Below are 22,396 nucleotides of genomic sequence, written 5' to 3' on the forward strand. Positions count from 1 at the left end.
CACGGGGCGAGCGGACCGCGCCCTGATTGGTCTAGAGCAGGCCGGAGAGTCCGCCCTCCTAAATTTGCATTTCCTGGAGGCGGACCGAATCCTCATTGGCCCTTACACTGTGAGGGCGGAGCTGCTGCTTGCTGCTCAGAAGCCCGGGATACCGTGCAGAACCGGTTAGCGGGCGGCATCTACAGCAATCCGGTTAGTAACGAGGCGCTACCTCACGCCCAGAAATCCGAGTTTTGACCGCTGTCTCCAACAGATCACACCAGCCTCATGTTTCTCCAAACCCCCTCCTCCCGCGGCTCCTTCCACCTTCCCGCCAGCTCAGGGCTGTCCTCCTGCACTTGGATCGGTTCAGACCTCCTGGCTCCATCCCCAACCTCGTTCCACAGGTCTCGTTCCCAGTGCTTGGGCCTGCCCTTCTCAACCCTCTCCTGGGCACTGGGAACAGCTTGTGGGCTGGGGTTCCAGTACCACCTCTGCATCTTACTCGCAGAGCCCGCTGTGGCTGCCAGCCTGCCTTTCCTGGATCACCCACCCCTGGGTCTCCTTCCCGCTACCGGGATGTCCGGCTAGCCGACTTCTCAGCCTGTATCCCATCCGCGCCGCTTCTCAAAACTGAACGCATGGGGTTGGGAGTGGTGTTCTCGGGCTGCACCCCACTTGGCTCTCTTTGTAAATCATAGGAAAGCCGAGGATGCCGCCAGCGTTATTGGCGCAGGATCCTGTGGCGCGCTTAAGGTTCACAGCAGTCTGGCAACTCGAGGGCTCAGAGGCCTGCAAGCAGGGGGTCTTGCGTGACCCAGTGTTTTGTGGAGTTGCCAATGAGGAGCTGTGAGAGAGGCCTCTGGTTTGCCTGCTTCAGACAAGCCCTGACTGAGCAGGCAGTGCACTTGCAGTGCAGGGCCAGCCCTGGTCCACGGCCTCGCTTGCAGCAGCATCTACCACACAGACACAACTCAGGGACAGTGAGCTCTCCCCAGCCCAGCACCATGCTGCAGTAGCAGCTTCCGAAGCAGGAGAGGAGGATGGAAAAAGCCTAGGGACCTTGGGTCCCACTGTGACTCAACTGAGGCCCAGGTGCCCTCCTCCCTGAACTTGTTTGGTGAGGCAATCATCCCGTGCTGAAGTCATTACTGCATGATTTGCTATTGTCAAGAAAACAGGAAAAAGCCAGGAGAGGCCATGGTCACATAAAAACAACTTAGGGATGTTGGCCCCGTGTCCTGATTCTGAATCAGGGACAGAAGGAGGCACAGTGGGGTACGGTGTCTCACACTGGTGGGGGCTGCAGGTAGTAGAGCTGCAGGTGTGGCCAAGTGGGTGTCGGGGACTGGCTCAGCAGCAGGGTGAAGAGCAGCAGCAGCAGCAGCAGGCCCAAGGCGGGCGTGGGGACCAGTGGATGCTGGCTGATTCTGGAGGGGAGGCAGGAGAGAGGAGAGGCTGAAGGTGGCCCCAGGAGACTGGCATTATTAACATGTGGCTCCCCACCCGCTTCTGGAGACACCTGAAGGACACACCTGAGCCCTGGGGAGTGCTGGGGGCGCAGGCAGTGCTGGGCCCAGGGCCTCTTGACTGGCACCAGCTCTCTCACCACAGGCGTGAGGGCTTGCTGCACCTCTAGCACATCTTGACAGCTGGAAGGCAGACGGGTTGCTAGGTCTGGTCTGTCCTAGGTCCCTTTCCAGTTCCCATGTATCCCCTTTACCTCTCAGGAGAGCTTCCTGGGTCAAGCTCATAGCCAGGGGTTCCCAGAGGGCCGGTGGGGCCAACCTGGGTGGAGAAAGGACACGGCACATCCACTCACTCATTCTGCAGGGGTTTGGGGCAGCACCCTGGATTCTGACTACACACACGAGGCCACATGTCCCTGGTCAGGGATGGTGACAGCCCTCCCCTTCCCGGGACTGACGGAATGGGGGAAAGAAGGCAGGGCTAGGACAGTGTCCACGCAGTGGTCAATGAGGGTGTGAGCTTTTAGACTGCTCTCCCCGTCCCAACGGATCCTCTAAGTCCCTAGCCTCCGGGGCAGGGGTTTCCAGGTGCCTGTCCCTGTGCTGGACACATATGCCGTGGCCAATTACTGAAGGCTCCGCCAGCCTGCTGCCACTCCTCCTGTCTCTCTGGAACCTTTCTGCCGGTCAGGGCTTCCCATGCCCACATCTGCTCCTACTACAGTGGACATGACAACAACAAACCAACTAGTGTGTCACCCCAGCATGTCGCTCTGCTCCCATGTTGCCTGGCCCTGAGCTGAGGGCAGAGAAAAAGAGCCGGATTTCCCCACTGCCCTCCATCCCTCACAAGCCCTGGACTCATCTCTCATCGCATTCCTTTACCTTCCCTTGAGCAGAGCTGGCCTGAGACCTTCATTTTGTCTAGCCGCGGAGAAAGGTGGAGCTGTCCAGGCCCAGGCAGTCTGACCAATCACTGAGGCCACTAGTTCTTTGGTGAGTGGGACTGTGTGGGAGTTCGCGGTGCAGTGGGGGTGTAGCGTTAGCTGTGAGGCTCCAGGCTCAGACTATACGTATGTGGCTGGGGTCTCTGGGGAACATCCTGGCTGGCAACTGCCTCCAGCCTCCCCCTTTCCATTCCCACCCCTGCCTCTCATTAGCTGCACCGAGGGCCTTGTTATCGCCTGACCAAATGATTTTCTGTCTGTTCCTAAGGACTTCAAGCTGGGGAGAAGGGGCTGGAATTAGTTGCTCAGCTCTTAGGGATAGGAAGGGTGCTAGGGATTGCCTACCAGGACCCAGCTTTCTTCTTCTTCCTCTTCTTCCTGTCTTCTTGACAACCTATAGCAAACAGAGTCATTGGACACCTCTCCTCCCCAGTTCTCTTACCCACCGGAAGCTGCAGATACAATGGATCTCAGTCTGATGGGGGCTCCTGTGTATACTTTTCAGAGATTGAAAACAATCAAATCTGGGAGTTTGTGACCCCCCAAAGGCTCAGAAGCCCTTGACCTAGGCTTTCCTACTTGTCCCTTTCCAGCTGATCCCCAGGCAGAAACAAAGTCTGTGCTTTCCCCCCAACACCAGAGACCCCAGGGTATGTGAACTCTGGGCCCCCTGTTGGGGGTGCTAGGCCATTTCTTAGCCTTGGTCTTTCAGCTCTTGTCAGAGACTGGGAAAGTACCTCCCCTCTCTCAGCTCTGAAGCTCACTATTTGGGATCCTTAAGTCCAAACCACTTCTCTAGGTGTGCGAGCCCCTGCTTCCCCAAGCCTCTGCTTTAGGGACACAGCTCTGGAGGCCCTGCTATCAAGCTCCAGAGGCCGATGGCTCCACAGGGACCCAGGTGCCCCTGACACCAGCCTATGCCTGAGGATCAGGGATCTCGCCCTGCAGCTGCCATCAAGCCAGTAGCCTCAGAGACACAGCTGCTCCCACCCAGGCCCACTGTGTACTGCTGTGTGAGCCCCTGAAATGCTCATGTGGGCTGTTGAGTCCCCACCCCTTGAGGTCAGGCCCCAGCCTCATCCTATCTTGGGCCGCAGTGTTTGTCACCCCAGTCCTGGGCTGGGTGCCACCCTGGAAATGTGCTGATAGCAGCCTATCCTCCTATCCTCATGACGTAGGAGGAGGTTACACTGCTCAGAGCACCCAGGCAGCCCAATCTCAGCTCTACCCAGGCAAGTCCAATTAGAGGTTGTATAGGGGCCTCATTAGCCGTGACAGCAGGAGTCTGGAGGAGGGGGCCCCACAGGAAGCCGGGGGCGCTGTGACCAGACATCCAGTGTTTTCCATTCTTACTCAAAGCCCGAGTAAGGGCCTCAAAACACATCCCATCAGTCACACAGCTGGACTCTGGGATCTATGGAGGCTCATAGAGGCCCCTCAAGGAATGGGGGCCCAAGATTGGTTCTGGAGCCTGCAGGGTCTTCCATGGCCGGGAGTCCTCAAGGTGTCTATCAGCCTTGTCCCTGCATCTCTGGCTCCCTGTAGGGTAACAACTGCAAACCTATACCATCCAGGCTGGTCTTTGGGGTGCCCCCCCCACAGCCCCTGAAAGCCTCTCTGGGGTCTAGGTGTCCACCTCCTCTTGGAATTGCCAGGGTCAGGATGTGCTCACAGACTGAGGAGGGGAGGGTGCCATTTGTCCCGATCCTCTCACAGCCAGAATCCACAGAGGGAGGACCCATCCACCTACTCCTTACCTTGAGGATGGTGTTCTGCTTCCTTCTAGAGCATGCAGTGGCTCTCTCTGGAAGTTTCTCTGCAGAACATTAAGGTTTGGTCTCCTTATCTTCACACCAGTAGCCCAGCCAGACCCCCTCTACTTGAGGTCCAGACCGAGGTGGATGGCCCCAGGAATACAAGTTTTTAAGCTTCCCATAGGGGTCCTCTCAGCATCAAGGCAAAGCCACATGTGCCATGGACACTGTATCTCTACCTAGCTCCTTCTGAGGACCAGACATTAATGTTTCCAGGATGCCTCCGCCCACCAGCCTGTTCTCCTCGCTTCCCTCTGTGGGACTCAGGCTGCTCCCTGCTCCTCCGAAGGGCCCAGATCTAGAGACGTCTCTTTTGTGCCTGGGACCTCAGTCACAAACTCCACTAACCTGACACTTTTGTTACTGTTGTTCTGTTTTGAGACAGGGTCTTGTGCTGCCCCAGCTGGTATGAGCTCATCATGCACAGAGGATGGGCTTGAACTCCTCCTGCTTCTACTTCACTGTGTGGCCACCTTGCCCCACATTTTCATTTTTTTGAGATAGGATATAACTCTATAGCTCAGGCCGACCTCAAATTCATGTTAAGCCTCCTGCTTATGCCTTCCCAGTTCCAGAATTGCAGAGTGAGTCACCACATCCATCCCAGCAGTGACCTCCAGCCTGTGCACCTGGCCACCTCTGGTGCCCCAGATGTCCTCTAAGATGTCACTTCCCCCACTCCTTTCTCAGCACTGCCCTCCTGCCCTGTTCCTACCCTGCCTGAGATAGGCACAATCCCCTTTGCCTACTTCCTCACCCAAGTCACACTGGCTGGTTAAACGTCCCCACGCTTCTCCAGTCCTAAGACAAGGTCACTTCCCCTCCCTGTCTCCCACCTCTGTCCCAGGTGTCTGTCGCCTGAACCAGCTGGCCCAATGGGGCTGACTTCTGTCTGGTGTCAGCTGTGTACAGAGCCAGCACAGGGGCACCTGGGGTTCTGCTCACTGGTAGAGCACTTGCCTTGCACAGTGCAGACTTGGGTTCTATCCTCAGGGAAAGAGGGAATCTAACCACAGTGAGCCTGCTAAGCTGCCACGTTTGCTTTTCTGCCTGCCCCAACCCCTTTGTTTAGACAGGGTCTCTGTGCAGCCCAGACTTATTTAAGTCCTAAGCTTTTCTTTCTTTTCTTTTCTCTTTTTTTTTGGGGGGGTGGGTGTGTGTTGAGACAGGGTCTCTGTGTGTAGCTCATCTGACCTGGAACTCGAACCCAGAGATCCGCCTTCCTCTGCCTCTCAAGTCTGGGATTAAAGGTGTGCACCACCACTGCCCAGCCCTAGCAGCTTTTCTTAAAGACACTTCATATCTTCCACAATATGAACAATTGTAAATAAGGGAATCATGACAGGATTTCTACAGGGCAGCTTAGTTTGCCTGTCCCTTGAGGGCAGGGGTGTGTCCTGTTGGCTGGGGCTGCTTCCTCAGAGTTAAACTCAGGAGTAGACAACAGAGCTAGAGGGCTAGAAGAGTCAGTGGGATCCTGCAATCCCCTTGGGGGCCCCGGGACTTTTGTGGCTCAGAGACTCCTCTGCTCACCTCAGAGGGAAGCTCAGCCTCCTCCCACTGCCACACTCCATACCGAGGACTGGAGAGGCCAACACCTGATGCGTCCTGCTCCTAGACACAGAAGTTGTATCTAAATCTTGCAGGGCCAGAGCAAGGTGCAGAGGGAATTGGTGATGGGGCCATAGATTGGTAGATGTTAGGGAACATGGCCACAGGGAGTTTCCACAGCTGAGGTTGAGGTACAGCAAGCTGGAGAAGGGCAGGTGCCTGGGAGGTGCTACGTGGCAGCAGAGTGAGCTAGAGTCACCAAGTGCCAAGTACCCGGCCCTTTGGGACTATGAGCCAGAAGTGAGGATCCGCACAGGGGCACATGGAGTTTGTGCCTTGGTGTCCTCTAAAACATTCCACGGAAGCAGAGCCTACCTGCCAGATAGCCTGAATCTCCAGGTCCAGTGATGGGGGTGCTGCCATGATCCAGCCTACTCTTCCCACCTCAGCCCGTTCCAGGAGCCTGGCCACACAGGGGGAGTCCTATCTTTTGGACCAGTCTGCAACCTTTACCCTGCCCCTTTCATGCATGACCGTCCTCCCCTCCACGGCGACCTGTCCCCTCCGGACTATCCACTCACTCCTCTGGGCCTTCCTGGCTCAGACTCAACTGCTCCTCCAAGTTTGAGATTTCTTGCCTTAGTTCCTGCAAGGAAGCAGAGCATGGTCTCTGGTGGAGCCCCACATATCTTGGGCTCCTCTTGCCAGACACATATTGCCAAGGATGAAGAAGCAGTGGCAGAAACTCCCAAAGAGCAGAGAAGCCAAGCCCAGAACATAAAGCACAGCCAGGAACACCACAAAAGCAGAACAGACTCAGAGAAAATTGACAATGGAGCCACCGGGGCAGACTCTGCCCGGGGAGGGCTCAGGAGCTCCCAGAGGTGAGTGCTGTGGGATGCAGAGTGAGGAAGGGGGGGGCAGAGAGATGTAGTGGTCTAGTGGGGAGGAGGGCAGCAGATGCGGAGACCCCATAAAGATGGGCACTTGTTACCTGGGTGGTGGTTCTGTACTCCTCCAGAGTCTGGGCCAGACTCTCTGCATGGCGGGTACGCTGGGGAACAGAGGCAGGGTTCAGTCCCCTAAGACATGAAGCTGCTGAAGCAGGGCTGGCTGAGTTGGGAAAAGCCTGGGCAGAGGCTTCCAGACCCTGCAGGCCACCCTGAGACCCAAGGAGGCCTGTCAGGGCCACTTGCCCAGGGCTCAGGGCTGGGTGGGCTCCTGGCGCACAGGCAGGGGCTAGGAAGGCATGGTAAGTGCAGGTCTGCTGCCCTGGCCCTCACCTCGGAGAGGACTGCTTCACGCTGACAAATGAGCTGTTCGCACTCACGGAGCTGCCGCTGCCAAGGAAGGAGCCTATCAATTCTCCACCCAGCCTCCAACAGCCCCCACATCTCCCCTCAGCCTCCAGTGACACCCATGGGGATCAGCTGCTCTGCCTGGGCAGCCCTGAGGATGTGGAGTCTGGTGCAAGAGCCTCTTCTCAGCAGCTGCAGTGCTGACTTGGGTGCGGGGAGGTGAGCAGTCCTACACGTGCTGCACCTTCAAAGCATCTTTCTCTGTGGCTAGCTCCTCACTCCGCCTCCTCACGCCGTCTCGCTCTGCTAGCAGCTTCCCATTCTGGAGGAGGAAAGCCTGGCTTACCTACCGCCGTGTGCACCCCAGTTAGCCCTTTCTTCTCCCCCTGTCCTGCTGGGACCTCAGCTGGAATTTCCATTTTCTCACTGATCAGGGGACAAGAGGATGTCATGGGGTAGCTGCAAATAGTGACTTCCAAGCACTTTGCACGGGAGATTCCAACTCTCTTCCCATTTTTGAAGATAAAGGCAGCTCAGGCCTAGAGGGATTGAGGAATTTATTCCAGACCACACAGCTCTTCTACTAATGACAACAGATACGCGCCTCCTATAAGTGTTCCTAACATACAAAACTAAAGGAAAGTATGGTGAGCCCAGAACACATACACGCACACATGCATACACACACACACACATACAGTATCAATATATAGCTTGGGCAGGCTTTGAACTTGTGATCCTCCTGTTCAGTGGGTATGGGCCACCACACCTAATCTTCATGCCCGGCTCCAATAATTATATTTTGGTTTCTTATTTTATCCATATCTTTTGCTTTCCTGTCCAGTTTCTCCTGGAGCAACCCCAGTGTTTACCTACTCGTACAAGTATCTCCTTCAGCAAACTGTGATGTCCAGCCCACCTCTAAGACCCAGCCTCTGGGGGAAAGGACATGTGAGAAGCAGAGAATGCAAAGCTCACTGAGGAGGCCCAAACAGGGCTTGACGAGAGGTGGTGCCTGTGCTGAGCCTCCGGAAAGGTCCCATGCAAGGTCCCAGTGGGACCTAAGAATACAATGGCTCAAAGCTGGGTGTGAGGAAATACACCTATCATCTCAGCACCAGGGAAGCTGAAATCGGAGGACTGATTTGAGTACCAGGCCAGCCTGGGCCATATAACAAGACCTTGTCTCAAAAATTAAAAACAAAATAAAATAAAAGAATTTGACATTTCAGCTGGGTGGTGGTGGTATGCACACTTTTAATCCCAGCACTCGGGAGGCAGAGGCTCACTGATCTCTGTGAGGCCAACTTGGTCTACAGAGTGAGTTCCAGGACAGCCAGGACTGATATATAGAAGAAATCTGCCTTGGAGAAAAAAAAAAAAAGGAAAGAAGGAAGGAAGGAAGGAAGGAAGGAAGGAAGGAAGGAAGGAAGGAAGGAAGGAAGGCAGGCAGGCAGGCTGGCTATGAGCATTCAAAGTCCCAGGCCAGGCCCCTAAAGTCTGGCAAACCTCATCCTTCTCAAGAGCCCAGGAGACAGAGGCCAGCTCTTCTGGTCTCCAGCCTGTCCCTGCCCCAGGGCCTTCACCACAGCAGCCCGGGCTACCTGGGTGAAGGGTAGAGGAAGGACAGCTGGGAGTGCTGTGTCAACACCTGTCCACCTGGTGAGGGGTACCCAAAAACACCCTGCAGTCTCCTGCAGAAGCACTGGCTGTGGGTTTTTGGGATTCAGCCAGCAGTCAGACCATTGGAGGCTGAGTGTCCCGTTACCCTCCCAGGCCCTGCTGTAACCTGAGATCTCAATCTCTAGATCCCAGTGGGTAGCTGCAGCAGGCCAGCAAGGAGCTGAGAATAGCTTCAGCTACAGAGTTAGATGCCTAGGGACATTTCTCTGCAGGCTCAGGGCCTGGGGCAGGAGTCAGGGGTGCTGGTGGCCTGTTCACTGGGCTGGCTTTGGCGGGTTGCATGACATACCCTGGGGGCAGTGACAAGGAAACCCAGCTGCAGAAGGAACAGCTACCCCAGCCCCTCCTAGCTGTCTCAGCTCCAGACTGAAGGCAAGACATCCTCCCAGGCCCCCTTGCAGCTGTGGTTTAGGGATCCTCCCCGCCAACGATATGGTGAAGATGGCTGTTGACATAATGCGGAGAGAGGCAGGAGTGTGTGTGCGTGTGTGTGTGTGTGTGTGTGTGTGTGTGTGTGTGTGTGTGTGGGAGGAGCTGGTGCCTCCCACCTGCATTAAGCCATCTGTGACTATGAAGCCACAAGCAGGAAAAAATGCTGTCAAGAGACTGGGTATGCAGGAACCCCCGGCTGGGGATGTGGCTCAGTGTTGCTTGCCTAACACGTGTGATTCTGGGTTCCATTCTCCGCATACTCTCACTTAAGAAAAAAAAAGCCAGGACTGGAGAGATGGTTTAGCAGTTAAGGGCACTGGCTGTTCTTCCAGAGGACCTGAGTTCAATTCCCAGCAACCACATGGTGGCTTACAACCATCTATAATGGTATCTGATGCCTCCTTCCGGCATGCAGACATACATACAGAACACTCATACATAAAAACAAACAAACAAACAGAATTTAAAAAAAAAGAAGAAGAAAAAGAAAAAAGCCGTCGAGCCACCAGACAACCCAGACATTAGAAACTACTTTGGGCAGAGCTGGCATGTAGCAGCCCCCTGGTGCTGCAGACACCAGAGGGCAGGACAACCATCACATCTGGGTGCCTGGGAGCTGTGACAAGGGCCCTGCAGGATTGTCTCCTTAATTCTTTTTTTTTTTTTTTTTTTTTTTGGTTTTTTTTGAGACAGGGTTTCTCTGTGGCTTTGGAGCCTGTCCTGGAATTAGCTCTGTAGACCAGGCTGGTCTCGAACTCACAGAGATCCGCCTACCTCTGCCTCCCGAGTGCTGGGATTAAAGGCGTGCGCCACCATCGCCCGGCTGTCTCCTTAATTCTTCCCTCCTTTTTTTTTTTTGGCTTTTCGAGACAGGGTTTCTCTGTGGTTTTGGAGCCTGTCCTGGAACTAGCTCTTGTAGACCAGGCTGGTCTCAAACTCACAGAGATCCACCTGACTCTGCCTCCCAAGTGCTGGGATTAAAGGCGTGCGCCACCACCGCCCTGCTAATTCTTCCCTCCTTTGGTGACAGGCTCCCTCTACATAACTCTGGTTGTCCTGAAACTCACTTGTTAGACCACACAGGCCTTGAGCTCACAGAGTTTGCTTGCCTCTGCCTCCCAAGTGTTGTGATAAGATTCCCTTCTTTCTTAAAAAAAAAAAATTCTGGGGGCTGGAGAGACGGCACAGTGGTTAAGAGCACTGGCTGTTCTTTCAGAGGACCCACGTTCAATTCGCAGCACCCACATGGTAGCTCACAACCATCTGTAGCCAGTTCCAGAGGATCCCACACCCTCTTCTGGTCTCTACAGAGACTAGGCACGCACATGATGCACAGACAGAAAACACTCAGACATAATATGGATTCTTTAAAAAAAATGTTCTCTAAGCTATTTTACACCGTCTGAGTGCAGGTTTCAAGACAGCTACCATTCTGCCCAGGGACTCCCGTGGCCCGGGAAGGGGGACGACAGTTTACAAAGGAGCCATTGGAGAGTAAACAAGTGGAACCTAGGGTACAGACACAGGACAGAGACTCAGGATAGGAGCTAGGGCCCATAAAGCAGAGAACTTCTAACTGGGGCTGAAAAGCCAGAGAATGGTTCAGAGGCCCTGAGCCGTGACTGGCAAGGAGGGGGAACCTCGGAACCATGGGACAGCTGATTCTGAGTGAGCTTCCCTCCCAGCTCACACAGAATTACTGCAGGGCAGCAGAGGTAGACCACACAGGTGCAGCTGTGACCCAGGAGAGGAGACAGGCACAGCAGGCGGCACAAGGGCTAAACCCAGATTTGAAGATTTGAAGGCAATTCTGGCCTGCCCACGGATGGCTAAGAAGATGGGACGAAGGCTGTCCATCTGCAAGGAGCGCAGAGGACGGGTGTGGAGTGAGGACCGAGGCTGCCTGGGATGTGAACCCACCATGGATCTGCAACTCATCTCCTGCCTTGGGGAGGAGGGATATCATTTAACCTTAGATGAATTTCAATGTGGACAAGAACTCAGAGTGAACAGGGACTTAAATCGGTTGTAGGGACTGGTCCTCGGGAAAACACCGTCCCTTCACCATTAACACACAATCCAACTGTGCAGGCTCCTTCTGGTTCCTGGAGAACACCCAGGCCTGGTGGCTGTTTGCCCAGAGCTCCATCTCCAATACCACCAAAATGAAAAACAAAAGCTTAGAAGGGAAGGAAAGAGTCACAGGCCTGAGGTGGCCCATCGTGCTCCTGGGAGTAGCCTCAAAGCTTATGCTTAAAAAATGTTTAAACGAGCTGGGCAGTGGTGGCGCAGGCCTTTAATCCCAGCACTTGGGAGGCAGAGGCAGGAGGATCTCTGTGAGTTCGAAGCCGGCCTGGTCGACAAGAGCTAGTTCCAGGACAGGCTCCAAAGCTACAGAGAAACCCTGTCTTGAAGAAGCCAAACCAACCAAACAAACAACCCGTTTAAACCGCCTCACAGTTTCACTTGCACTGCTAGGGATCAAACCCACAACATACTGATATAAATAATGATATCTGATTTTTTTTTCAGATGGTCTTGTTATATAGCTCAGGCTGGCCTTGAAATCAAAATCCTCCTGCTTCAGACCCCCTAATACTGGGATGACAGGCATGGAATACTATGCCAGTTTGCAGGATTTTACTGCACACACCTTACATCTCCTATCTTGAGTTAGGAACTTTCTGAACATCTTCTGGCTTAAACCTCACACTACCCTGTGAAGTGAAGCCACTGGCTTGCTCCTGATGGTGGGCACCATAATGCAGACAAGGGAAAACTGGCCAGGGCCTCAACATGAACCCAGGGACTAACACAGCCTGTGGGATGCTGGGCCTCCTTGGTTTGCAGGATGGGCCTCAGCTTACCTCCTCCTGTAGCGTCTCCACCTCAGCCACCAGGTGCTGCTGCTCCTTCTCCTGGCCCACCCCAGAGAGGAGAGAATCAGTTCCAGCCCTGCTCCATCCTCCCTGAGGATGAAGTGCAGTCAGGGCCTGCATCACTCAAGAGTTGGGTTGAGGAGGGCTCATGAGGGACGGCAGGTAGGCCTGGGGGAAGTGTGGGTGAACAGGCCCTGGAGTCGGGCAACCTTTGCCTCTGCACCTCTGTCCTTGTGCTGCACTCACTGTGTGCCGGGCCTGGGCCATCAGGCTGCGATTCTGCTCTTCCAGGCTCTTGGCCAGAGTCTTCAGGTCCTCTAGTTCTTCATCCAAAGCCTTGGCCACCTGCAGGGCCTGCTGGGTGCTGACGGGTGGCACAGATGTGAGCGGAGGCAGGCAGAGAAGCAGAGCAGAACATCCCAGACTATGAGGGAGACTATGACCAGATGCAAGCTAAGCCGGGGCAGAGAGAAAAGGACAGGGGCATGCAGTGTGGGGTGGAGACACTGGGGGAAGGGAGCATGGGGTCACTCAGAAAAGAAAGAAAGGAGGTAGAGGACAGAGAATGACAGCAAAAACTGGAAGGAGACAGTCAGAATGAATCCAAAAGGCCAGAGGCAAGATGCAGATAGAGGGAAATGGAAGACAGGGGTTGGGCAGTGGAATGCTTACCTGTACCAGAGGCCCAAGCTCTTTGGCAGGAAGGAAGACATAGGCTCTCACCTTCGCAGCTGCTTGCGCAGGGATGCAATCTCCTCCCCTAGGCGCGCTGAACCCTCCTCAGCAGTCTCAACGCTGTGCTGCAGCTTGGCGTTCTCACCAGCGAGGCGCCGGTTGCTGAGCTCCAGGTCCTCCAGGCTGCTCAGCAGCTCAGCTGTGGCAGGCCTGAGGGCAGCAAGGGCCTAGTCACCAGCAGTGCCCCTGTCCCCACCCCCCAGCTTCCCAGGTTCCTCTGAAGACAAATCAGAACGAGACTCTGAGGCTTCTCTGAGCCAAAGGACACCAACCTCCCCACTCCCGGGCCCCAGACAGGCTGGAGAAAATGGAGTGGGATGGAGGTGGGGAGGACAATCACCCCTCAGGCCTGGGGTCTTCTCCTCCAAAGCTCTCTAAGTTGGCTGGCTCCTCAGCTTCTGGGCATGCTAGAAAGGGAGAAACAAACAAAAGGAGGTTGGACTCTCTGGTGACTTTAAAAATTGGGGTTCCCAAGGACCCTGAGATTGTTTCAGGACTCCATGTGTAGCTTTGGGGTTCCCTGGGCTGAACTACTCTTATTACACAGGCTGCCTGCTCATGTTCGCCTGGAGCTAGTCAGGTCTTCAGAGCCAGTCACCGGGGGTACCTCTACTTCCCCAAGCCCATTCTTCTGTTCCCAGCTTTCCCCAGAGATTTTTTTTTTTGTTTTCTTTGTTTTGTTGTTATTGTTGTTTTCGAGACAGGGTTTCTCTGTATTTTTGGAGCCTGTCCTGGAACTCGCTCTGTAGACCAGGCTGGCCTCGAACTCACAGAGATCTGCCTGCCTCTGCTTCCTGGGTGCCGGGATTAAAGGCGTGCGCCACCACTGCCAGGTGCTCTCCCCAGGTACTCATCAGCCCCAGTCTGTCATCTTTTGAGTCCAGCCCACCCTCACTCTCCCTTACCCACTCCCCAGCCTCTGCCTAAGCCTTCTTTCTTTCTCTGTCTTTCCCTACTTGACCTGGCCTACCCCTCTGCTACTCACAGACTCCCTGGCCCCAAGACTGAAGAAGCCTCAAGGTTCAAGAGAATACCAAGAACTGGGTGTGGAGGCATTTTTAATTCTAGCAGTCTGTGAGTTCAAGGCCAGACTGGTCCATACACACAGTGAGTTCCAGCACAGCCAGGGATACACAGAGAAATCCTGTCTCAAAAAACCCAAACTGAAACCAAACCAAACAAACAGAAAAAGAATGCCAAGAAAGCTGCAGGCTGGGTTCTGGAGGGCCACTTTTAGAGGTGCACCTCTGAGGTGTGGGGTCCTGGATACCCAGCACCCTAGCATAGGGCTGGAATACAGCTGGACAGGTGCCTGTTCCCAAGGAAAGGCAGCAGGTGTAAGGGGTGTGTGTATGGGCAGGGCCAAGAGGAGGAGCCTGACAGGGCAACAGTGCCCTGACCACGGGAAGATTTCCACAGGGCAGGTGCCTCAGCTGGACAGCAAGGAAGCTGCAATGTCCTCAGCCTCTGCACTAGGGCTGGAGCTGGCAGAGGAATGGAAAACCTGACCTCAATGTCCAGGATGAGGGGACTGTCCCACAAAGACACCACAGCTGCAGGCTGAGCAACAGCCCCAGTTGTCTCTTTAGCCCTTGCTGTGTGGAGCCAACAGATGAGAGGTCCCTGCTAACCCCCCTGCTGACCCCTGCCACCCGCCTCCTTCTATAAATAGTCTCACCAGATGGCAGGTGTGGAGAAGCTAGGGCTCCCCCGAAGGCCGTCTCCTCTGCCCGCTCTAATCCCCTGTATCAAAGGCAAGAGGCTCAGATCCCCTGCGGCCACCATATCCATGACCTGTGTCTGCAGAGGTCTGGGTGGTGGAAGGGAGGGCAGTTGGTGAGAGTGGCTTTATGGGCGGAGGGTAAGGCCAGATGGCAGGGCCTGGGCTGTGAATGACAGCTTTTGCTACTGTCAGTCCTTTCTAGTTCTACATTCTGGACCCCTGCACCATCATCCAAGGTCCCAGACCCCTTCACCCCTCCACATCTTCTCACAGGCTTTTTCTTAGCCTCAAGTCAACCACATGGGCTTCCTGGGTCTAACTGGTACTAGCTGCAGAGCAAACTTGCAAGACTTCCCAGGGGGGAGGCTGTGGTGCAGGGACTCACCCATGCAACTGGCAGGCAGCAATCCAGTCCCGCATGACCACCAGAAAGGTGTCCAACTCCACAGTCGCCCCATCACCCTTCCCATAAGGGTCTAAGCTTCGGGCCAGGGTTTGGAGACGCACGTCCTGGGGGCCTTGCCCTGTCACAGCCTCCAGGTAGGCCAGGAGGTGGGTTACAGCCACAGTGCCTGGGACAGAGCATGGTGGGGAGGACTGAACTGGGCAATGGCCAGTGGGGCAGGCCATGGCTCGGGAACAGTGTCTGCCATCAGTGGGCTTGGTGACACTCCTGCCCCACAACATGTAGAGTCCCTCCCCAGAGTCAAGTTTCCCAGTCCATCTCAGAGTGGACAAAGAGCATGAGGCAGGACAGTACCTCCTGCTGTACCCAGCTAGAGGCTAACTAACTCCCCAGCAGGCCTTAAGTCCTTCCTACTCCATCCCCTGGAGGACCCCTAAGGAGGGATTTAGCCCAGCCCTCCCTGTGGCTCCCCAGCCCCCACCTGTCTTGTGAGGGTCACAGGCTTCAAATGTGGAGTTAAGGATCTGTTCCTCCAGGCTGAGCAGTGGTCCTGAAGTCACCTCTTCAGGCTGCTCCCAGAGGTACACTGCAGAGAAGAGAGGGTCCAGCCCGTGTGAGCGGATACCAGGATCCTCTGCCTAATACCCAGGCTCTGCTGTGTTGGGGGATTATTTATTCAGAGCTGTCTGTGGTTGGGACTGGTAAAGGACAGGAGGAGGCTCCCAAGCGGTTCCCATCTCTCAGGCCAGGGAGTGCCCCCTGCTGCCTGTCCAATGGGCTCAGGAGCCATTAGTGAGTTCTGAGATAACCCTCTCTCACCTCTGCCCTTCTCCAGCCTCCCAGACTGTGGGCAGAGGGGACCAGGTCTGAGGAAAACAAGGAGGAGGATTCTGGGCCAGGAACAATCCGATAAGGCGCGGGCAGCCTAGATCGATTCTGCCTGCTGCAGCCCTTCTTCCAGTTCCCCAGGGAGCAGGTCTCTCGTCTCTACATCCCTAGCATGGCATCATCAGAGCTGAAGGAGCTTAGGCCCAGCACCGAGAGGAAGAGGAGGGATGGGGCTGTCTTGGCGGGGGTAGCAGGGGACTGGTTAGGAGCTGAGCCTCCTGTCAGACTCCCGAGTCAGCAGCACTACAGCAAGTCTGTGGCAAGACTTTTCTTTGGGAGGTCTATTTCCATGCCAGTAAAATCCTGCCTCGAGAGGACTGAGAGGGCTGCTCTGTGCCCATGTGTGAAGATGTGTGTGTGTGTGTGCTTCTGGGATCTGTTGGTCTTCAGCTATACTCACACTGCATGAATACAGCAGGCACTCAATAGATGCTCCATGTCATGGAGTGTCTCCAAATTAGAGGAGGCTTTCATACCCTCACTGGCCTGGCTTGCTGGGATGATGCCTACTGCACATGGCTGCAGGCTAGCGGCTGAGCTGGGGATGAAGGGAGCAACCTGCTCCACACCCCAGCAGGCTCAGGACTCAACTCTGAGCCTCAGCAGTGGCCTTTAGGAAAGGGATAAAGTGTGGTAGGCCCTCTGCTTGGCACATAAGCACAGGCACTTATGGAACATTAGAACCATGGCAGCTGCTCTTCCTAGATATGAGTCTGAGGCAGGAGCATCAGAGCTGCCGCAGTCGCCTTCCTCACAGGAGAGCCCCCTCTCGCTCTCACACTTCCAGGGTTCAGGGCACCGGTTTGACCTGGACCCTTCCTGACTCCCATGGGAGGGCACAAGGGGCCCAGGTTAGTTAGGGGAGGTGGACGTGGGCTGGGCCACTGCTCTTTATCCTCCATGTTACAAGGGAGGACTTCACTACGGCCACGTAAGGCCACTGCTCCGTAGCCCCTTCCCAAGAGAGACAGTTTCATCCCTCCTCCTCCTCCATCTCCCAGCTCTGCCCTGCCTTTCTTTTTTCTTTTCTTTCTTTCTTTTTTTTTTTTGTGAGGATGCTGGATCCCCTAGGATTGGAGTTACAGACAGTTGTGAGCTGCCATGTGGGTGCTGGGAATTGAACCCAAGTCCTCTGGAAGAACAGTCAGTGCTCTCAACCACTGAGCTATCTCTCCAGTCTCTTTTTCTTTTCTTTTTTAAGACAAGAGTTTCTCTGTGTACCCGTGGCTGACCTGGAAGTCACTCTATAGATCAGGTTAGCCTCGAACTCACAGAGATCCACTTGCCTTGCTGGGATTAAAGGTGTATGCCACCACCATCCAGCTCAACCTTTCTTTCGGGATCTTTCTTCTACTTCTTCCCCAACCTCTCTCATATGTCCAGCCTCTGTCCTCTGTCCCTCGATCCTGTTTTCTCCTGTCCTCCATCTTGTTCCAGTGTCTTCTCTCTCCTTTGCCATCCCTGTCTTTCAACCTTTGCGTTTCCTGTGTGAGTTCTTCCCTTTCCCAGGGCAGTCTCAGGAGTAGACTTGGCTATGGTCACAGTTCCTGGTGGCCACACGCCCTCTGCTGGTGCAGGCGAGGTTTAGGTGGCAGTCATTCCCCCTAAGCCAGACTGCCTTCTAGTCCTAGCATGCTGGTACCTGTCTACCTGTAAAATCTTATTTGCAGAGGTTACTCCTAAGGCCGAGGTGCAGTTCTCAGCCTTGAGCAAAGCTGCAGGCCCACTTGCGGGCACCCAGGAGCAAAGACAAGATACTCCTGCAATGAGGTTCTTAATCAGACTGGCTCTCCCTGTTAGCACATCCTCAGGAGGTGAGGGAAGAGACCATGACAGCAGAGCAAGGAGAGATACTTGGGAACCGAGCCGCTGAGACAGGGTGGGAAAGAGAAGAGGAGTGAGAGAAGACAGAGGCTGACTGCATGGGAGCAGGCAAAGATGGAGCGGCCCGTGCTCTGTGAGTGAGAAGCAGCACACACCGGCTCTCAGAGATGTCTGAAAACACAGGAGTAACTCAGCATGTTTTTATGCTGCTTAATGCACAAAACAGTTTGTAATTGTAGAGTTAAATAAAGTCAGTTAACACTGTTCGCATCACCTTTCCATCATCTTGCCTTAGCCCCTCAGTTCCAGGACTACAGGTAGAAGTCCCTTGCCAACTCTTCTCTCTTAAGAAGTTAAAAGTTACATTTGTAAGCTGAGTACAGTGGCACACACATGCAGTCTCAACACTTGAGAAGAAGAGGTAGGAGGGGTCAGAGTGCAAAGCCAGACCTGTCTCAGAAACAAAAACAGCTCAGTGCTGATTGCCTAACACACACAAAACCCTGGATTCCATCTCCTGCACTGTAAGACTGTCTATATGTGCGTGTGCACGCGGACACACACACATGCGCGCAAACACACACGGGAATACCAGCAAGAGGGGCATAAGGTCTGTGGAACCGTGCTCTAAGCAGGTGACAGACAGATGCCAGTGTTGGGGAAGGTGCAGCAGAAGAGAGAGGGTCAGGGCACCTGTTTTACCCGAAGGAAAGGTATCACTGGCCCACGACCCAAGCACAGGAGGAGTGGGTGAAAGAGGGGGACATTACGTGTGTGTAGCCCTCCAGAGAAGAGGAAATGGGAACAGACGTGTGGCAAGCACACAGGTGACTCGTACCCCACCTCTTGGTTCCGTGGAACTAGCCGGGTCCTCTGGCAGGTCCATGGACCACTCCTGCACCTCTGTCGCTGCTGCTGAAGTTCTCCCCTCTGCTCCGCTGCAGGGAGGGCTGGGAAAGGGGCAGCCTGCCCAGACAGCTCCTACAAGGACAGGCAGAGTAATGGTTTCCTCTGACCAGCTGTGCTCTAACTGCTCCATCTCTGCCCCAGGCCCCCAGGGTTCTCGGAACCTGTTTGCCATCCCCACACCAACTCCAACCTGTTTTATGGGTTTGAGGTATGGGATGGCAACCTGGGCAGTGAGAGCAGGTAGCAAGATCAAAGGGGGAGGCAAGAGGGTGGGGCTAACTGCTGCCCCAGGCCTTGTGGCCACGTCTGTTCCCCTACCAAGTCACCATCCCTGTCTTTGCGACTCTGCCTCGTCCTGGTCTCGCTTTCCTCAGTCTTAACTGAGGTCCTTCTCTCCAGGCCCATGGCCCAGCCTCCTCCTAGGCTCCAGACCATTCCCACAGGCTGCAGAGCTGACCTGCCTGGACATTGTTTCCCATCACCTCGGGGCAAGAACCTGCTTGGGTCTAGCAACAGAGGCACAGTGTGGCCTGGGCCAGCTGCTTTCTCTCCCCAGATCATGCTGTATCTTCTAGCAGCTCTAACCTGCATTACGTTCTGTAAAGTGGCCTGTGGCTCCTACTGTGGTCTCTATCTGGGAGCTCCTTGCCTTCCTGTCTCGTTGCCTCGAAACATCTCATTCCTCCTGAGCTGAACACCAAACTCAAGAGGCTCTTATACAACCTAGAGACTGCCCATCTGATCCTGGATTTGAGCCACTTTCAGCCTTGCTCTCCCCTCTTCCACGGACTTTTCTCAGTAAGCCACGCTGTCATTCTTTCATTGGCGGGTGCTAGGCAAGTGCAATATGCTGAAGCACACACAGTCCCTCACTAGTCAGTTCTAGACTCCAGCCTACTCACTGAAACAAGCCCACCCTACGACGGCCAGCTTGGCCTTGAATCTGTGGTCTTTCTGCCATATCAGGAATTTTCATCACAGGACTGCTGCTTCCTTGCCTTTTTTCCCTTTAGGTTTATTTTTTATTTTATGTGTGAGTGCATTGTCTATGTGTGTGTGTGTGTGTGTGTGTGTGTGTGATACCTTTGGCAGCCAGAGGAGGGCATCAGCTCCCCTGGAACTGGAGATACAGATGGCTGTGGACTGCATGTGGGTGCTGGGAATGAAACTGGGTCATTTGTAAGAGTAGTGTTTTTAAGGTTTGTTTGTTTTTTGAAAAACAAAACAAGGTCCTTCTTTGTAGTCCTCACTGGCCCAGAACTTGCCACAAAGACCAGCCCAGCTTTGAACTCCAAGATCCACCTGCTTCAGAGTGCTGGGATTAAAGGTGTGAGCCATCCAGGTAACACAGAACAAGTGCTCTTAACCACTGAGCCATGCTTCCTCTCCATCAGTGGTCTCCATGTCCCCAGGCCTGTTGCTCCCTGGGTTCCCAGCTCCCGGCCTGACCCTCACAGCCCTTGTCAACATAGGGATCCCTCCTCTGCACCCTGACAGGGCTGGCTTGCTCCTCTTACAGTCAGGTCAGTTAGTGTCACTTTCGCCAGGTGGTGGTGCACTCCTTGAATCCCAGCACTTGAGAGGCAGAGAGACAGGTGATCTCTGTGAGTTTGAGGCCAGCCTGGTCTACAGAGTAAATTCCAGGACAGCACAGAGAGACCCCGTCTTGAAAAACAAAGAGAACCCCCAAACAAACAAACAAACAAAAAAACCCAAACCAGTGGGTGGTGGTGGCGCACGCCTTTAATCCCAGCCCTCGGGAGAGGCAGGCAGATCTCTGAGAGTTTGAGGCCAGCCTGGTCTATAAGAGCTAGTTCCAGGACAGGCTCCAAAACTACAGAGAAACCCTATCTTAAAAAACAAAAACCAAAAAGACCAATCAACCAAACAAATGAAAATAAAGGTAAGGGTCACCTTCAATAGAAAGGGCAATTCCCCCAGGTGCCAGGCAACAGTACCTTTTGAGGCCGAGAGGGCACCTAGGGCCAAGGGTCAGAGGGTTTGGTTCCTACCTGCTTGCCTCTCTGCCTCTCATGAAATGCAACCACCACTCTGCTTGCCTGTATTACACTAACTGCGCATTTTCTGGAAAGATTATTATTTGGCTTTTGGAGCTTCAGCAGGCCTTCTGAATCTGGGTAGACCAGGCTGGCCTTCGTAGTGGTGATCCTCCTGCTGTCCAGCCCAGGGGCTTTTAGAGGGCACTAGGGAAGGGAGATCTTTCAGGGACATTCAGGAACTCAGTAGGCAGAAAAGGGACAAGGGAGGGAAAAGGATCTCTTTAAGAAGTAGGGAGATGAAGTTTCTGGTGTGTGTTTGAGAGACCTTGACATGGGTGGGTCCTCCTATCCTAAGAGGAAGTCTGGGAGGGTTCCTGAACTAGAATTCAAGGGCTGCATGCCTACGGCGCCCCAGAATTTCAGGGTCCGCGGGGAACTTGTAGAGTATGCAGTAGGCCTTGGATTTCACAGCAAGAGTCTCTGACAAGTTTTGAGGGAGAATCTGAAGGGCTATCTCGAAGATCCTGGCTGATGACGTGGTGTCAGCGCAGGAGCCAACATTGAGCGATAGTGGACACTTCGGAGGAGTTTTGGTCAGAACTGGGAGGTTTTTTTTAAAGGAGTTGGCTGGTGATGTTACTGGGGAGTCCCGTAATAATTTCGGGTGTGGCTGACGTGGCTCCCCTCGGGAAAGTCGCCACAGGCAGGGCGTACCTGGAGTCGTGCCTCTCGGAACACAGCTGAGGGCCACCGACGACTAATGGCGGTTGCGAACGGTGCGGAAGAGGCGTGCTCGCATGTGCCTTTCCCGCCAGAAATGCAAATGAGAGGCCTTCCTCAAGCCCCGCCCCTGCACGCAGGCGCACACCAGGTCGAAGACGCTAGCTGATCCCTTACCGTGCGCCCAGAGCTGGCGCGTGCGTAGACTAGCTCGGGAGGATCGCTTGGACCTGAGCGAGCGCATGCGCACTGATGGAGCGAGCCTTGCTGGCTCTAGACCACCGGCACAGATCTTATGTGGCACAGGATCTTCCCCTTCTGCTTGGCGAAATAGCAGGGTAGGGTTTGACTGAAGGACTTCCTGTTTAGCCATTGCTTCTTGTCAGTCACAGATCCGAGTCCTTTCTGTCTTCTCTTGGGTCCGACCCGCCCGCTACCGTCACAATGATGCGCAGCCTGGTCCAGCTCACTTCCGCTCCATGCCCTCCTTTGGCATTAACATGTACCCAATCAGCATTCCTTCAAAATTTATAATTTATTTACTTTCTTATTTATTGAGACATTGCCTAGCTATTTAGTCCAGGCTAGTATCGAACTTGGAGCAATCACCTTGCTTCAGCCCATCAAACCTTGAATGGGAATTCAAGAGGAAGGAAGTCCCCCCCCCCCCACGGCAGTGAAGAAGAATCAGGTGACTGGACTGATTCCCAAAAATATTTGGAACAGAAGACTCCAGCCGCTCTTCCGTTTGCCACTTCAGAAACCACGGTCCTCCTGTCGCACTTTCCTTCGCCTCTGGGTCTGCTTAATCTGTTCAGCGTCCATCAAGTGGTGTTCGTAAGCGCTGCTCCAGGGTTCGGGAGCTCTACCCAAAATGGGCACTAACAGAATGACGAGGTGCTTACCATTTCCTGTTTAGTTGGGCATTGTCAGGGTAGGACGCAGCCAAGAGTCTCAGTAGAGGCCTGAGTCTTAGTAGTTTACCCTAGGCAATACCTGATTCCAAGAAAGACAGCTTAGACCACCCAGGAACAGACCGTCCAAAGGAAATTCCTAACATTCCAAGTGTAGTAGATAGGATCACCTGCCAGCACACACCCATACACCCATCAATTTCCACCAGGACACTCCTAGACAAA

At 54.3% G+C, this 22,396-nt stretch overlaps 1 protein-coding gene across 1 annotated transcript; it reads right to left on the reverse strand.

Annotated features, from left to right (window-relative positions):
- Positions 1-1,266: 1,266 nt before the first annotated feature.
- Positions 1,267-21,501, reverse strand: Kash5 (KASH domain containing 5). The gene is made up of 23 exons (XM_075953203.1): positions 21,435-21,501; positions 21,252-21,340; positions 20,943-21,114; positions 18,472-18,609; positions 15,398-15,502; positions 14,896-15,082; positions 14,466-14,530; positions 13,128-13,194; positions 12,776-12,937; positions 12,299-12,416; positions 12,041-12,091; positions 7,303-7,380; positions 7,044-7,100; positions 6,755-6,814; positions 6,342-6,406; positions 6,136-6,223; positions 5,706-5,823; positions 4,516-4,552; positions 4,153-4,209; positions 2,741-2,789; positions 1,703-1,767; positions 1,515-1,631; positions 1,267-1,409 (listed from the first exon to the last, which is right to left on the reverse strand). The coding sequence occupies exons 1-23, from the start codon at positions 21,499-21,501 to the stop codon at positions 1,268-1,270; spliced, it is 2,154 nt and encodes a 717-aa protein (XP_075809318.1). The 3' UTR covers position 1,267.
- Positions 21,502-22,396: the final 895 nt, after the last annotated feature.

The sequence above is a fragment of the Microtus pennsylvanicus genome, chromosome 18 (assembly GCF_037038515.1).
Source record: "Microtus pennsylvanicus isolate mMicPen1 chromosome 18, mMicPen1.hap1, whole genome shotgun sequence".
In the NCBI taxonomy this organism is placed as follows: domain Eukaryota; kingdom Metazoa; phylum Chordata; class Mammalia; order Rodentia; family Cricetidae; genus Microtus; species Microtus pennsylvanicus.